The sequence below is a fragment of the Mirounga angustirostris genome, unplaced genomic scaffold (assembly GCF_029215605.1).
Source record: "Mirounga angustirostris isolate CCGP_5_RB_7025 unplaced genomic scaffold, mMirAng1.0.hap1 SCAF_2, whole genome shotgun sequence".
Lineage (NCBI taxonomy): Eukaryota > Metazoa > Chordata > Mammalia > Carnivora > Phocidae > Mirounga > Mirounga angustirostris.
The window spans coordinates 4,593,488-4,608,859 of record NW_026991710.1 but is presented as its reverse complement, the minus strand read 5'-3'; the positions used below and the strand labels follow the sequence as shown (position 1 = coordinate 4,608,859).

Genomic DNA, 15,372 nt, shown 5'->3' with positions numbered 1-15,372 from the left:
CTGCACAGTGGAGGTGAAGCTGGGGCGGGTCCCTTGCAGATGTCGTTTTCAGCCCACGTTAGGGGACTCAGTGGGCTTCTGCAAGGTCATCAGTCCCTCTGAGCCTCAATTTCCTGTTCTGGAATGTGCTAGGGACCCTCACCTGCTCCACTAGCAGCTGGGGAGAAGGAAGGAGAGCCAGCGCCTTGGAGGTGGTTTGCGGAGGCAGGCCTGATCCCGTGTTTCCCCCACTGTGGTCGGGATGCAGGTGCAGCACCACCACGCCATCACTGGGACTGAGACCCCCAAGGTGAGAGACACGTACGTGAAGAATCTGCGGTCAGGGATGCAGGGTGTGCACGAACTGATGGCCTCCCTCGTCCAGGATAGGACCCCTGCCTTCACAGGTAAGCGAGGCCCCTATGGCACGTCCCTGCCGCTGTGGGAGGGGGGCTGACCCTTTCTGAGCAGAGAGCCTGCGGTTCTTGGGGTGGACCTGAACAACCCAAGCCTCAGACTCTGCAACCACATCCTTTGTGCACCACGGACCCTTGGTCTGAGCTTGGCATGTGCCTTGACTGTTGGGAGCCTCCCTGTCCTGTCTGTGATGGGAAGATGGAGAGGTTACCACGTGAGCCAACTCAGTATGGAATTTGCTCAGAGCTCAGCCCACAGTGTTTACTGCAGTGCGTGGAGAGTCTGTAAGCTAGGGGGTGCTATTTTCCTCACTGTGTAGCTGAGGACACAGCAGAAACAGAGAGGTTGTGGACATGCCCAGGGGCATCCAGCTAGGAAGGAACAGAGCGGGGATTGAACCCAGGGACTGTGCTCAGTATTGCAGAGGATGCAGGTGTCCTCGGGGACCTGAGCCCAGCCTGGATTCCCCAACTCCCTCCTAAGCTCAGTTTGGGTGCTGATGTCCGACCCTTTGACAGCGAAGGGTTCACACGTGTGGAGTAACTGATCACGCCAGCTTGAAGCTGAGGAATTGTGAACCAGGAAGTCCTAGGAGCACAGGGACACCTCGGCCTCCCTCCCTGTGCCTGATGTCATGAGCACAGGGCCTGCTGCCCCTTCCCCAGCTCCCACCCCAGCCTGCGCTCTGTCATGGTGCACCCCTCACATCTGACCTCCCTGCCCACCTGGCCTGCTCGTCCCTCCCCTCTGTGTCTGTGTGCAATGCCGTCTGACCTTCGGACCGGGGAAGGCCCCCGGGGACCACGCACGCAGCACACAGTCCCAGCCCACAGACCCTGGGGTTGGCTGGGCGAGACAGCTGCAGCAGAGCTGGAACCGGGGTCCGATTTCCCTGCCAGGTGGTGCCGTCCATTCCCATGACCTCACCAGGGAGGCTTGCCTGAGCAGTGAGCGGGTGGAGGTCAGGAAAGGTGTCCCAGCCACAGGGAACAGGCTGGGCAGGGGCAGGGGGCTGGAAAGTGTGTGATGTGTTCAGGGGTCCAGGAATCATCAGACATGGCCAGAGTTTACGTTACCGGGGGTAAAGGACGGAACACACATGGGACCCAGGGCCACATCGCTGGGGCTCAAACGCTGGGCTAGGCGATTGGAGTGGACCCTCCAGCCTTCTGAGAATTCTCCAGTCCTTCCCAGTGCCAAGCATTCAAAACTTGGGAGCCACACCTTAGTGGCGGGTCAGTTTGGGCAGGTGACTGTCCTTCTCCGGGCCTCAGTTCCCTGGTCAGTCAGTCCAGTGGGGCTGTCAGGGAATGATGTGTCAGGAACACAGGGACCCTCACTGTCCAGAGGGACACGGAGTGATCCCTTCCATCCTCCCCTGCCTGGGGACTGGACACAGAGCCCTGAGCAGAGTATGGGGCCTGCTGGGTATAGGAGCGCACTAGCCCACTGGTCCCTATATTCAGCTGCCCTGGCAGCTCTGCAGGGCTGTGTCTCCTGCCTCAGTTTCCCACGTAGCCAGGGGCCCCCAGAGGTTCTGGGTGAGTCCAAAGGCAGCAGGTAACGCCGGTTCTGTGTGTGCAGACCCAGGAGCTGGGGGACACGTTGCCGTGGTCTACAACCCCCTGGCCTGGACGGTCACCACCCTTGTCACCCTGACTGTGGGCTTCTCCAGGGTCAACGTCACAGACGAGTCCGGCCGGCCAGTGACTGCACAGGTATGGCCATGACAGCGTGCACGGGGCACACTCGCTGTTGCCGACAGCTGTTCTGGGAGGGCACTTCCAGAAATGGGAGCACGTCCCGTGAACATGTGACCCTGGGGGCCCACTTGGGGGACAGCCCCATGGGGTCCCTTCTCCAGTAGGGCCTGTGGGATCCACCAAGGGACTGACACTGGGCTATGAGCATCCCGCCACTGTCCCCTCCCTGGAGGGTCTCCTGGGTGGTCTGCCCTGGCTGGGAGGCTTCTCCTCGCCCCCCTGCCATGGGGCATATTTATATTCTCATGTAAACGACCACTTTCTGTGGAGAGGCCCTCAGGGGTGTTCAGGGGGGTGCTTTGTGGAGGCGCTGATGTTGCAGGCTGGCCCAGCTGCCTGTGTCCACACCCGCAGATACCAGGAGGTGTGTGGTCTGTCTTCCTTTCCTTCCACGGCCTGGAGCCAGCAGGGGGGCCCCAGGGACCCTGCCTGTCCCCCAGTGCCAGTGTTTCCCTGGCAGGTGAGGCGGTACTGACATCGGCCACTCAGCAAACACTCGCGAGGGCGCATGCTGGTCCAGCCAGGGCTGAGTGCTCATGCCCTGGACGGCAGCGCCACCACGGGGAGGGGTGCTCAGACACTTAAAGGACATGTGTGGTGTGGAGTGAGACCCAGGGAGCCAGGCTAGCAGGCCTTGGTTGATGCCGAAGGAGGAGGAGTTCATCGAGCTGGGCAGGGAGACGGGACGGTGTTGGTTTCAGCAGACCCAACCCCTGGCACCCCCTTCTTCACCCACACGCAACACCACTCAGAGGAAATGCACTCAGCAAATATTTTGGAGACCTGCTGTGTGTCAGGCCCTGCCCTCGGTGCCGGGCTTCCTTAATAACCAAGCCCATGAAGTCCCCGCCTGCAGGGAACTCATATTCTCGCCCTGGGTGACAGGCAGGAAACCAAGTAAGCGCATGTTAACGTGACAGATGATGGTGATGGGGGCAGGGACAAAGTGTCTGCTGTATGTCCGACACAGCCTGGGCGGGACGGTGTGTGCAGCCATTCTGGGGTTCCTAATAGGGCCCCCAAGGTTCCCACAAGGGCTCAGATGCTGCATGCTTCCCCAGGAGAGTGGGGGGCTCGGCTGAGTGTGCCCAGTGTCCTCCTCCATCCCTCCCAGTTCAGGTGACAGAGGGTCAGGGAAGGCCAGGAGGGTGAACAGGAAAATGCCCCCTTGGGGAAATTGGGAGGTTGTGAAATAAGATGTGTTCAGGGTGATGTGTTCAGGGGTCTTTGGAGAGAAGGTCCTCCAGGGATAGGGATAGGGTCTCTCTTTGGAGAGAAGGCCCTCCAGGGATAGGGAACAGCATGAGCAGTGGCTCAGAGGCAGGAGAGAGCAGGGGTGCTGAGAAGGGAGGGCAGTTGCTGATGCTGGAGTCTGAGGAGTGGGGGAGGCCAGGGAGGGAGACGGGGCTGGGGCAGGATCCTGTTGAGCAGGGAGGATGCCTGGAGGGAACTCAGCAGGGTCCAATGATGGAAAGACCCTGCCGCCTGTGAGTAGTGAGCACCCTGCCCAGGAGGTGTGCAAGTCACAGGTTACTGAGGACACAGACCCACCATTTTGTTTTGTTCTGCTGGCCTTGCAGGTCCAGGAATCAAAGGAGAAGCAACCTGCTTACAACTTGCATGTGCTGACCACAATCCCAGGCCTCAGTTACCGACACTACAGCATCACGCGCACCCGGGGGACCCAAGTAGACACCAAGCAATTGGGTGCCAGTCTGGCTAGAACCTCCAACTTTGGCCGCAAGACAGAGACACATGCTGGTCCAGGGGGCAGGCGCCTAATTCGTGTGGAGAATGACTGTTACACTGTGTTCCTGGACCGGGACACTAACCTGATGCACAGCATCTTGGAGAGGTGAGGCACAGCCATTGCTGCCTCTGAGGCGGAGGCGTGCACTGGGACGTGGGCATGTCATCCCCCCACCTGCCTCTGTGTCCTCACCTGCCCGGGGAACTTCCTGGAGGTGGTGAAGGCCCTTCCTGTGTTACCATCTTTATTTCTGCATTTTGGGACTAGACTAGTACAAGAAAGCCCTTCATGAATCTTATCATTGCAGGGCTGTTGATCCACAGACAAAGTGGATGTTGAAGACATGTTGAAGATCGGGGAGAATATGTCATATTCACTTTATCCACTTTCTTAAATTCAAAGAAACGTATCCATCCATTCATCCCACGACAGATGGAGCACGTTTGACTCCTCCAGTCCCTAGCTGACGGCACCTGGAGGAGCTGATGAAGGGAAGCGGGGGCGGGCAGCCTGCAGACAGAAGGGAAAGGGCTTGGGGCCGGACTAATGACCACGATCTTTTCTGGCCTCTTCAGAGGGGCCAGAGGGGCCCTTCTCAGATGCTCCCCCCACCGCTTTCCTGTCCATGCCCACCACGATCTCACAGAAATCCCCAGTTGGGTGTGGAAGGGACATTTCTTCATGTTCTGCTCCTGGCAGCGCCACGCCCCAATCCTAGTACACGGCTGTGCCTTTGCTTAGACCACACACAGAGGTACAATCCATACTCATGTCTATACCATCCACGTGTCTACAGGGCTCTGAGTCTCTGCCCACCCTTTCCCCATCCCCCGTCCCAACCTCAGTATCTGAACAGAATGGAATGAACCCAGATCGTGCTGTTGGAACAGAACCTGAGTCCTGCTTTGGGCCCTTCCCAGACATGTGATCCTGTGTCAGTGATCAGGGCCCCCAGCCTCGTGGGGCTCGTTAGCAAAGTGGGTTCATATTCCCGGCCCTCGGGAGTCAGGAGGAGGCAGTGAAGTGCATGAAGGTGCTGGCTCTGGACATCTGGACACCTGGGGGTCCGCATGACAAAGTCCTTGCTAGTGCTCCTCAGGGTCCCTCGGAAAGGTGGGGTGGTGCTGCCGGCCGCCTGATGACCGGGCATCATCTCCGGGGACGTTGCCTCTGGGGCAGCATTAATGCCCTCTGCTCATGCTCTCGGGGGCCTGTTATGCAGTCTCTGTGGCCCTCCTGCTTGGGGTTCCCCCGGCACATGGAAGGATCTAAGGCCACTTGGCTCAGGGGAGGGGGTGTCTCGTGGCCTTTATCTGAACCACGTGCATGGGTGTCACCGAGCGGCCTCGTGACTGTCACTGAGGTTCTGCTGAGGTCTCTTTTCTTCGCTTTGGTGGAGGTGGGTGTCTGCATAGAAGACTTGTTCGCCAGCTTCCAGAGGACAATGCTCAGGACACACGTGCATGAAGAGAATACTGTTTTCCCTTTCCTGTCCCTGCAGAGAGAGTAACCGCACAGTGCGAGTGACCCAGGAGTTCATGGAGTACCATGTCAACGATGATAGGTTCGAGGAACTCATTTCTAATAACTACATATTTACATCCAATGGGACCGCGGAGCCAGGATGGGAGGGTGTGGAGTTGGAGATTGTGTCAGGAAAGCTCATGACGGAGATCCGGCAGTTCTTCTACAGGTGCGCTTGCGCTCCCTCGGTGCACGTGGGCAAGTGTACAAGGGAATCATGGTCCATGTGTGTTCCTGATTCCTGCTCCTGGATCGCTGCTTGGCACACGGTCATTCTCAATGGGAGCTTGATGAAGACGTGATCGCCCTGGACGGGGGCATCCTGGCTCCAGTGCACGTGCTATACCTTGTGGAGGGTGTCCAAGTGCAGAGCTAGGACAGGAACCCAGGAATAATGACTTACACAAGAAGTCATGTGACAGCACAGATCTAAGCCATCCAGGCTGGGCACCCCAGTTCTGATTATCATGGTACCAGGCTCTTCCCATTATATGGTCCAGGAAGGTTCCCTGCCCTCAGCCTGACTGCAGGAAGGACGGAAGGAGGGAAGGGGGCATGAGAAAGGAAGGAAGGGAGAGAGGGAGGAAGAGAAGAAGATGTGGGGAGGGAAGAAAGGAAAGGAGGGAGGAAAAATGGAGGGAAGATGGGAGGAAAGGGGAAGGAGGAGGGAGGGGCATCCACAAAGCTCCCAGAGCCTGACCCACCGATTCCCAATTCTGCTCCAGGAAGGTGAGGGACAGGAATCACACATACGCCATCTACTCGCGGCTCGCCCACGTGCCAGTCGGCCATGGTGGGGAGCTGCTCTGCCGTCGCATCGAGCAGGAGTACCGGGTGGGCCCCTTGGAGCTGAACTGCGAGGCCATCCTGAGGACCAGCACCAGTCTCCACAACCGACAGGTCCTCTACTCGGACAGCAACGGCTACCAGATGCAGCGGAGACGCTTCCGGGAACACACGAGCAACAGCATCGCTCGGGTACGCCCTAGGATGCCTGCTGGACCCGGGCCCACGGGGATAGCCCGGATGGCGCTTTTCCAGAAGGCCGGAGCAGGAAGCCCGGTGCCCAGCCGCTCATCAGCTCCCACATCCTAGGCCTTCAGCCCTGTGACCCTGGGCAAGCGGGTCGGCTCCCTATGGCTCCCTGCTGACCCGATCAAGGGAATGACCTCGGCCCCCAGGGCTGTGAGGGTCAGCGGGAACTATCCAGGTGAAGCCCGCACCGGGGGCCTCCTGTGCCCCCGGTAAACATTAGTTCTTGCTCCTCCTGTGGGGCCCAGAGGGGTGTGTCCCCTCCCTGCTCTGCTTGTGAGTTCTGGCCCCTTCGTCCCTGCTTGCTCGCTCTCCCCCGCCGTGCAGGGGCTCCTGACAATCCCTGTGGGTCCACCCGGGACGTTTGCTCCAGGAGCTCAGAGCGTGGAGGGTGTGGCTGCCCCCCCGCAGCCCACACTCGGCCTTTTCTCTCTGTAGCAACCCGGCCCAGCACCCACATCAGGCTGGACCCCACAAAGCCCCTCATCACTCCTGCAGGAATGTGCAGAGTGGGTCTTTGGGCCCATTGTATGGGTGGGGAAACTGAGGCTTGAGTGGGCTAAGTCCCCAGCTCAGATGGTCAGGAAGCAGTGGAGTTGCATGTGAATGAAGTCTGTTGGTCCCCAACGTCAGAGCCTCTCCCATAGTCTCCCTGCCGCACCCTGAGCTGTTGCTGTGCCCGTGCGGGGGCGCTGGCTGGGGGGCCAGAGGGGGACCCCGACCAGCAGGTCTGCCCTTCCTTTGCCACGACCGCCAGTCTGGCCACGTTTGTGTGCACAGAATTACTACCCCATGGTTCAGTCCGCCTTCATCGAGGACGGCCGAAGCAGGCTGGTGCTGCTGTCTGAGCAGGCACATGGCGTCTCCAGCCAAGGGAACGGGCAGGTGGAGGTAGGAAGTGGCCCTCCTGGCCCCCCGGGGGCACGAGCAGGTGGGGGGGGGCCTGTCAGACAGCTCTTGCCTGCAGGTCATGCTCCATCGCCGGCTGTGGAACAACTTTGACTGGGCTCTGGAATACGACCTCACACTGAACGACACCTCCGTTGTCCACCCCGTGCTCTGGTTCCTGTTGGGGCCCCGGCCGCTCACCTCGGGCCTGCGCCGGAGGAGTGGGCTGTTGCTGCAGCACAGACCCCTAGTGCTGTTAAGAGAGCTCAATGGTGAGGGGGTTCACCCCCGAATGGGCCCACCTGGCCGGGGCAGACCTGGGGAGGGGTGTGGGCCACCAGTGATCTGGCCAACTTTGAGCAGAGGGAACTCAGGGATCTCTGATCCAAAGTCCTCCTTTAAGGTGTGGGCAAACTCAGGCAAAGAGGCCCGGGGTTCACTCAAGCTCATGTAGGTAGTGGGAGCTTTTCTGAGACTCACACCCAATCTACCCTCTACCTTTTCCCTGAGTAGCCTTCATTTTCTGCTCTGATGTCTCTTTTTCTTTTTTAATATGACATATATGGCTTCACACCTAGAAGAGCAACATTAAAGACTTGTTTTATTTGACTTCTGGGTATGCTGTCACCAAGTGAGGGTGAATGCAGCCCATGGTCTGATCTGCAGAGCTCAGGCATTGCCTCCGCTCAGACCCCTATTGACTTACACAGTCTGTGTCTGTATGAAAATAATTGAACATGAGAAACAATAGGCAATGATGGTGTGTAAAGATGGTACTTCGGAGCATCATTTAAAGAAGGAACCAGCTAGATACAATTTGGTACCCGTCTCACTAATCCTGCAAGTGTTTCTGTCCGACTCACTTGCTGAGGTTTTGAAGAGAATGTGGCTATAATTGCTCCTGGCTTTAGTTTTAGAGCCAGGCCCGCCCAGGTCTTCAGAAGCAGGCAGGCTGTTGCTCACTCTCGTATGAAGCACGTATTGAGTGCCTGCTGTGTGCTGTGCACCAGGGATGAGTAAGGGCCAGGCCTCCCCTGAAGGATTTCTCCTGAGCTGTCCGCTGGGGAGCCATGCTCATACACATCCAGGCTCAGGGAACACAGGGAGAGGTACTGAGGAAAGAGCCTGGGGCCTTGTGCTTTGGGGACCAAGAGCCTGGAGGAGAGCAGGATCCACTTGGAGGGGTGCCAGTTGAGGTTCTCTTGTTTGGAAGTCACAGACACTGAAGGGGCAGCTGGTTGGGCAGAGTGTGGACAAGCTCCCGGAATCAGAGCAGCTGGACGAGAGGCGTGGGCAGGCGGGGTGGGGGCAGGGCCGCGGGGGGCCTGTGGGGAGCAGGTGTTCAGTCATCCCTGCAGGACTGCCATGAGCTGCCTGCCTGGCCACCTCTGGGTCGCAGGCTCCCAATCCCCAGAGAGGGAATGTGATGGGCCAGCAGGCCGGGGTCTGCTCCAGGATGAGTCAGTGGTTCCTTCCAGGAGGCTGGGAGCCCTTTCCGCAGAGGGCCATGGCCCTGTGTTGTAGGAGGGCCCGTGGCTAGGTCAGCATCTCCCACTGGCCCCACTCTGCTCTCTCTTGGTTGAAAGTGAGAGAAACTCAACATGCACTGGCTGAGCCACCAGGAGACCCTATCCCGAGGTGCACGCACATGACTGCGGGAAGGGCAGGGTGCAGTTGGCGCTCAGGGGCTGGAACCTTCATGAAGCCATCCCTCTCCCTCACACTCTCAGCTGTGCTTCTCCCTGTCTGCAACCTTCTTTACCCTCCTTACTGGGATGAGGCTGTGAACTCCTGTGTAGTGCATGCTCCCTTCCACCCCTGCAGAAGGACTGAGCTCAATCTTCCCATGCTCAGGGGCAGAGGTCCCAGGGAAAGTTCCTGATTGGTGCAGAGAGGAGCTCGAGGTCTGAGCGTGGACCAATCACTGGGGCCGGTGGTGCCCCAGCTGGAGCCCAGAGTTGAAAGGGCATTTCCTGGGAGGAGGAGGGGCCGAGGTGCCCTCTGAGCAGGGGGACCAGGGATGACAAAACAAGGGAGGAGCTTGCATCCCAGACCTTGAATTGAAATCAGGGCTCTGCCTGAACCTGCCCTGTGATCTGGAACAAACCCCATCACCTCTCTGGGCGGTAGTCTCCCCATCTGTACTTTGAAATGGCTGGACTAAAGATTCAGGGTCTTTCCAGCTCTTAGACTCTGTGATCTGGGCCCCTGGACATGCGGGAGGAAAGGCATCCAGGCGGAAGGATGTCCGTGGGCAAATGCAAGAAAGGGGATGCCTGAGGCGCTTGGAACAGTAGGTGCTTCAGGCTGTCTCCCTGTGGGGCACACGTGGGCAGGAGCCGGATCGCCTGATCGGGGGCACATAGTGTGCCGAGCTCCCGGTGCCAGCAGGAGGAGCGTGGCCCCAGTCCTTGTCCTGGCTCTGTGTGTCTGCCCTGCAGAGACTGCCCAGAATCGCCCAGGCCCCCAGCAGCAAGAAGCCGTGACCCTGCCCCCAAGTCTTCACCTGCAGATCCTGAGCATCCCAGGCTGGAACTACAGCTCCAACCACACAGAGCACCTGCAGAGCCTCCAGAAAGGTGGGGCAGGTGTCCAAGGGAACCAGACTCACGGCTCCCTCCCCATGTCAACCTGGCCCCGCGCCCATCACCACACAAAGTGGGCTCTTCTCAGTGTTGTCCTGCTTCCTCATGGTCACCTGATCCCCTTCTCTGCCCAGTGGAGACCCAGGCCCACAGAGAGGCTCTGGGGGGCCAGGGTCACTCAGCAAGCAGGGTACGCAGTGGGCATGGACCCCAGCCCAGGACCTGCCCACACCCATTCTCTGATGGATCCCTGCTAACCCCACCACCAAACCCCAGTCATCGTCCACCTTCTGCCAGACCCTCAGCCTGCAGTGCAGTCCTGCCTCCTCAGGGACTCCTCCTGGAGCCCTGAGCAGCCAGTCCCACTCGTCCTCTGAACCCAGGAAGCCTGACTGTCCAGAGCTTCCATTCATTCACTGAACAAATGTCTCTTGTGCCAGGCACTGGGGAATCAGCAGTGACCAAGGTAGGTAAGGACCCTGGACTCACAGAGCTCTCAGACTAGAGGGGGAAGTAGCCAAGTCACCAGCCAGTGATGTTGGTGTTCACATTAAGCTGCTGGCAGGGCATCATGGAGGGCTTCCTGGTGGAGGTGACACCTGCCATGAACCAACCCATCCTGTTGCCAAAGCTCCAGCTGCACCTTATCTTCCCCTTTTCACTGGGAGCAGCTCAAAGGCAGGGCTGGCTGCCCCTCAGCCACCCTCTTGTCCCCAGAGACCCACCCAGGTCCTGGCAGGCCCCAAAGACTGCTCAATAGGAGTCTGCAGAATTAGGAAGGAGAAAAAGGAAGAAGCAATAGGCCAGATAACACCTTTATCTGATAAAATGGATCTTGGGGGCCATGGCTCATGCCTGCAGCCAAGTGGCTTTCTAGCACTGAATCCCATCATCAGGAATCCCCACTGTCACAGAAGATGCTGGGCGGGGAACCTCCCGTACAAGGCACAGCGTTCCCTTCCCACTTGTGTGCAAAGTCACATGCAAGAGATTGGGTCCCCTGTAGACAGCTGGCTCCCAATTAGGAGGAGAAAGGGGCTCTCCTGGGGGTAACCCCAGACCCACTAATGAAAGTCTGTCCTCCGTGGAGAGCAGCGAGTCAGGGGCACAGTGAGGGGAGCCTCAGGGAGGGAGTGAGACCCTCCCCCCGCCCCCCACTCTCCCCGAGCTCAGGGCCACCTTATGAAGTAGATGTGTCATCCTGGACATCAGCTTGTCCTCAGCCTCACCCCCACACGCACACCCATCAGGAGACAGAGGACTTCCCTGACCCTCGGGATCGAATCCGTAACCACCCTCCCCCTCAGAACAGGTAGAAGGGATTTTACAAACCCCGTGTGTGGCAGGAACAAGGAGCCCCACAGTCCCCCACCCTACACAGCCATGTTCCTTCTCCCCAGAACCACATGTCCAGTGAGCTCAGCAGATGGCCCTTGTCAATGGGGCCACCAGGGCCCCCGGCTGATGGAGGCTGTATGCAGCAGGTGCTTCCTCTTTCACGGAGGCTGCAGAAGCTTCTGTGCAAGGGACACGTCCCTCCTGCTCCCTGTGCATCGACCTGGGGGGTCGGGCCACACCACAGCATACGGGGGCAGGGAAGGGGGGTCCTGCAGAGTGCTGGGCCATTTAAGGACAGGTCCAGTGAGGACCCGAGCAGCAGACAAGGGGAGGATGCAGACTTGCAGGCGCCCTCAGCATCGCCCCTGTGGGTGTGGCAGGAGGCCTCAGAGGCTGCCGGACCTGGGCCGGAATCCTCCCTCTGGTGCCCACCAGCTGTGTGTCTTTGGGCAAGTGACTGTACCTCTCTGAGCCTTGTTTCCTTGTCCATCAAGCGGGAACGGTGTCTGCTGCCTCCCAGGGAGGCTGAGGGTACAAAGTGAAGGGCAGGGGTCGAGTGCTGGGCCCAGACTAGACGGCTGGGGCTGATGGGGCTCCTTCTGTCCCTGAAGGCCACCGAGGGAAGGCCAAGGCGGACCTCCGCCGCGTCCTGCTGAGGCTCCAGCACCTGTATGAGGTGGGGGAGGACCCGGTCCTGTCGCAGCCCGTGCGTGTGGACCTGGAGGTAAGTGCCCTCAGACCCCCGGGACAGGCCTCCCGGCCGTGGCCTGAAGCCCCAGCAGGGAGGCAAACCGCAGTGTGATAATCCCCTCTGGCAAAGACCTCGGCAGAGAGATGCCTGCAGGCGCTCTCGCTCCCCTGGACTGGGCGCTGTGTGGGGGCGCGGGGCACCCCACCCGCCTCTCCCTGGGTTCTTGCCTCTTCTCCTTCTGGTCCCTCCCTGGGTCACTTTGTCCCGCTGCCGGCCTCGTAGCGTGCTGGCTGGTTCTCTGCGGCTCGTCCCCTGTGGTCACCAGCAGGCAGAGGCCTCACCAGCAGCTGGATCCGCAGAAGCGGGGAAGGCCGCAGCAGAGGGGTCTTGCCCCCAAGTGCTTTCTCCTTCTGTCGGTGCAGGGAAGCTTCTCCAGAACCGTCCCACCTCCCGGCCAGCCCGCCCTTCCTTTTCAGGCCAGAATGGGCCACCGGCCTCCCTGCCCGCACAGGAGGCTGGGTCCCTGCTTACTTGGCACAAGGGATGGATAGCGACTCCTGGCCTCGTCCCCGGGCCGCCCCCTGAGCCATACCGGGGAGAAGGGTCTGGATGTTGGAGGCAGCTCCTGAGCCTGCCTCCCCCGGGTATGCTCGTCCAGCGCACTACCTGGGGAACATGCTGGTGCTGGCCTCAGTGTCCTCATCTATAAAATGGGGACACAGTTCCCTCTGGGGATTTGCTGTAAGAATTCACGAGGAGGTGTGCTGTGCGGGGGGTGTGGGTGCCGCGCCTGCTCCTGCTTTGCCTCTGCTCTGATCTGGGGCCTCGGGGGTAGCTCACCCTCCCTGTGCTCCTGTCCCTCAGGTCGTGCTGCGGGGGCTGGGGTCCGTGGTGGCGGTGGAGGAGCGCTCGCTCACAGGGACCTGGGGTGTGAGCTCGCTGCACCGCTGGAGCTGGAGGACACAGGATCGTCCCCACCGCAGAGGTTTGGGAGCCCCTGGTTCAGGCCGAGCCTGGGAATCCCAGCCTGCCCCCCGTCTCACTCAGGAGCTGGCCAGACCTTGCTTAGATCCCAGCTCTGCCCCTTATGGCCTGTGTGACCTTCAGCAGGCCACTTTGCTTCTCTGATTCTGTATCGTCCTGAATCTACCACAGGTCAGTGTGTGTGTGCATGCCTGTGTGTTTCTGCAGACCACACCCCTGCCTCTGTCCTGGGTGAGTCCTGAACTGGCAAGCGTATCCCCGGGGGTTCTGACATCTGCCATGCTGTGCCTCACACTGCACACACCACCATCAGCTCCTGGGAACCACAGGCAGCTTCATGCCTCCCAGTCTTTCCCATGCTGTTCCCTCTGCCTGCATCACCCTTGTCCTCTTCCCTCTGGCCCACCCCTTCTCAAGCTTCTGCGGAGTCCAGGGCTGGGTCAGGTTCCTCCTCTGTTCTCCTCTCCCTCTCTTTCCTCTTTCCCATGCGTCCTCTGTGCACTGCACACAGCAGAGTGCCATCTACATAGCTGGACACTGAGTCATTTGGGAATAGATAGATGGATGATGGATGGATGGGTGGATTGATGTATGGGTGGATGGATGCATGGATGGATGGGTGCCAGATGGATGGATGGATGATGAATATGTGATGGATGATGGATAGATGGATGGATGGATGGATGATGGATGGATAGATGGATTGGTAGATAGATGATGAATTATAGGTAGGTGATGGATAAATGGATGGGTAGATGTGTATTTCTTTCTGCAGGATGATGGATGGATGGATACATGGGTATATGGAAGGGTGATTATGTGAATGGATGAAAGGAAGGATGTATTGATAGATGAATGAATGGATGATGGATGGATGAATTGGTTGTGGATGGCTGGATCAATGTGTGGGTGGATGATGGATGCATTCATGCATGCATGCTGGATGGATGGATGATGGATGGATGAGTCTTTGGAAGTTCGAGTGTTTGAATGACTGAAAGGAAGGATGGATGGATCAATGGACTAATGGATCATGGATGGATGGATGTGTGGGTGGATGAATGGATGAAGAGGTTTCCTTCTCAAGGTTGAATTTAGTGGAACCCAGTAATATAAAGAGCAGGCCCACCAGATGGCTTCAGTGAAAAAGCTCTAGGCATTCAGTGCTACACCCCATGGGAAAGGAGGCCATGTATGGCCGGGACCACCTATATATTACGCTCATGGGAGGGCCAAAATGCAAGGGGCCCAGGACAGTGGGGTCCTGGCAGGACGGGGGCAGCCAAGGACCTTCATCAAAGAGCCACAATAGAGTCTAGGTGGGTACGGTGTAAGAGAGGGATGCTGAGTGGAACTGCCCTGGGGAAGCAGGTGATTCTAAGGACAGACCATCTCTGTTCCCTCAGGCAGCTCCAGCTCTCACTCGACACCCCTGCAAGGCACCAAGGTCACCATCTACCCGAAGGAAATCCGGACGTTCTTCATCCACTTTCGTAGCAGTGAGCCCTTGACCGACCCTGTGGCTCCAGAGAGACCCCAGGGACCCCAGGAAAAGGAACAGGACCCAGGACATGGAAAAGCAGCATGGAGGAATGAGGGAAGATCAGCTGCCCACTTGATAGGCTAATGCAGAAAGAAAATGTTCAGATTGGGGGTTTTGTTGTGCTTTAAATAAAAATTGCCTTTCACAGACCCACATGTTCTCCTGGGGCACTAGAGCCGGCCTCTCCTATCCTCCTACCTGGGTGATGTCTGCACGCACACTCACACTCCTCCTGCCTGTGTGGAGTCATCAGGAAGCTCCCATAAGGCAGAGTGAAATACCCAGCGTGACAGCAAATGCACCTGCCATGCAGGCCCCGCCCCCTCTCGCCCAGGCCACCAGTGTGACGGGCTGGCTTACTGTGTGCCTAATCATGGGGTGCGGGGGGGGCACTGCGTGGACATGGGCCCATCAGAGCCCGTGGGTGGCATGGGGGTCTGGGGCCCATTCAGGAAGGCTGTAGAAAGGTTACCCCCAGGGCAGGAGCTATGGGAAGAGCAGGCACCCCAAGGCCTGAGCCCTGACAGGCTGGGTGCTGAGAGCAAGAGGCAGGATCTGCTGGGTATTTCTTTCTGCTCTCACTACAGGGCTCCTGGGTGGCCCTCCGTGGGCTGTGTCAGAAACACCCCAGGTGTCCAGTGTTGTGTGATGCTCTCCTAGGACAGGGACCTTGGGTGGGAGCAGGAGCCTGAAGAGGATTCCCAGCACCTTCCACTGTATGGGCTCCAAGCCTCATGGGACCGATGATGCCATGGAACCGGACTGTCCCTTGTCATCGGAGGAACCTTTAGGGGCCCTTCCCATGTCCCCTCATTGCCATTCCTGTGTGTGCCCGGCTCTGTCCTGGGCACCTGACAGATGTGGTCTGGAAGCCTCTG

The 15,372-nt window shown here is 58.8% G+C and overlaps 1 protein-coding gene across 1 annotated transcript in view; it reads left to right on the top strand.

Annotated features, from left to right (window-relative positions):
- The window catches only part of MAN2B2 (mannosidase alpha class 2B member 2), a 33,510-nt gene extending 18,932 nt beyond the window's left edge, over positions 1-14,578 (top strand). The window contains exons 9-19 of the mRNA XM_064581874.1: positions 248-386; positions 1,981-2,114; positions 3,740-4,014; positions 5,411-5,602; positions 6,159-6,411; positions 7,246-7,356; positions 7,433-7,625; positions 9,795-9,932; positions 11,888-12,000; positions 12,832-12,952; positions 14,358-14,578. Of these exons, the coding sequence (XP_064437944.1) occupies positions 248-386; positions 1,981-2,114; positions 3,740-4,014; positions 5,411-5,602; positions 6,159-6,411; positions 7,246-7,356; positions 7,433-7,625; positions 9,795-9,932; positions 11,888-12,000; positions 12,832-12,952; positions 14,358-14,578 (1,890 nt within the window). The remainder of the gene's footprint in view (positions 1-247; positions 387-1,980; positions 2,115-3,739; positions 4,015-5,410; positions 5,603-6,158; positions 6,412-7,245; positions 7,357-7,432; positions 7,626-9,794; positions 9,933-11,887; positions 12,001-12,831; positions 12,953-14,357) is intronic.
- Positions 14,579-15,372: the final 794 nt, after the last annotated feature.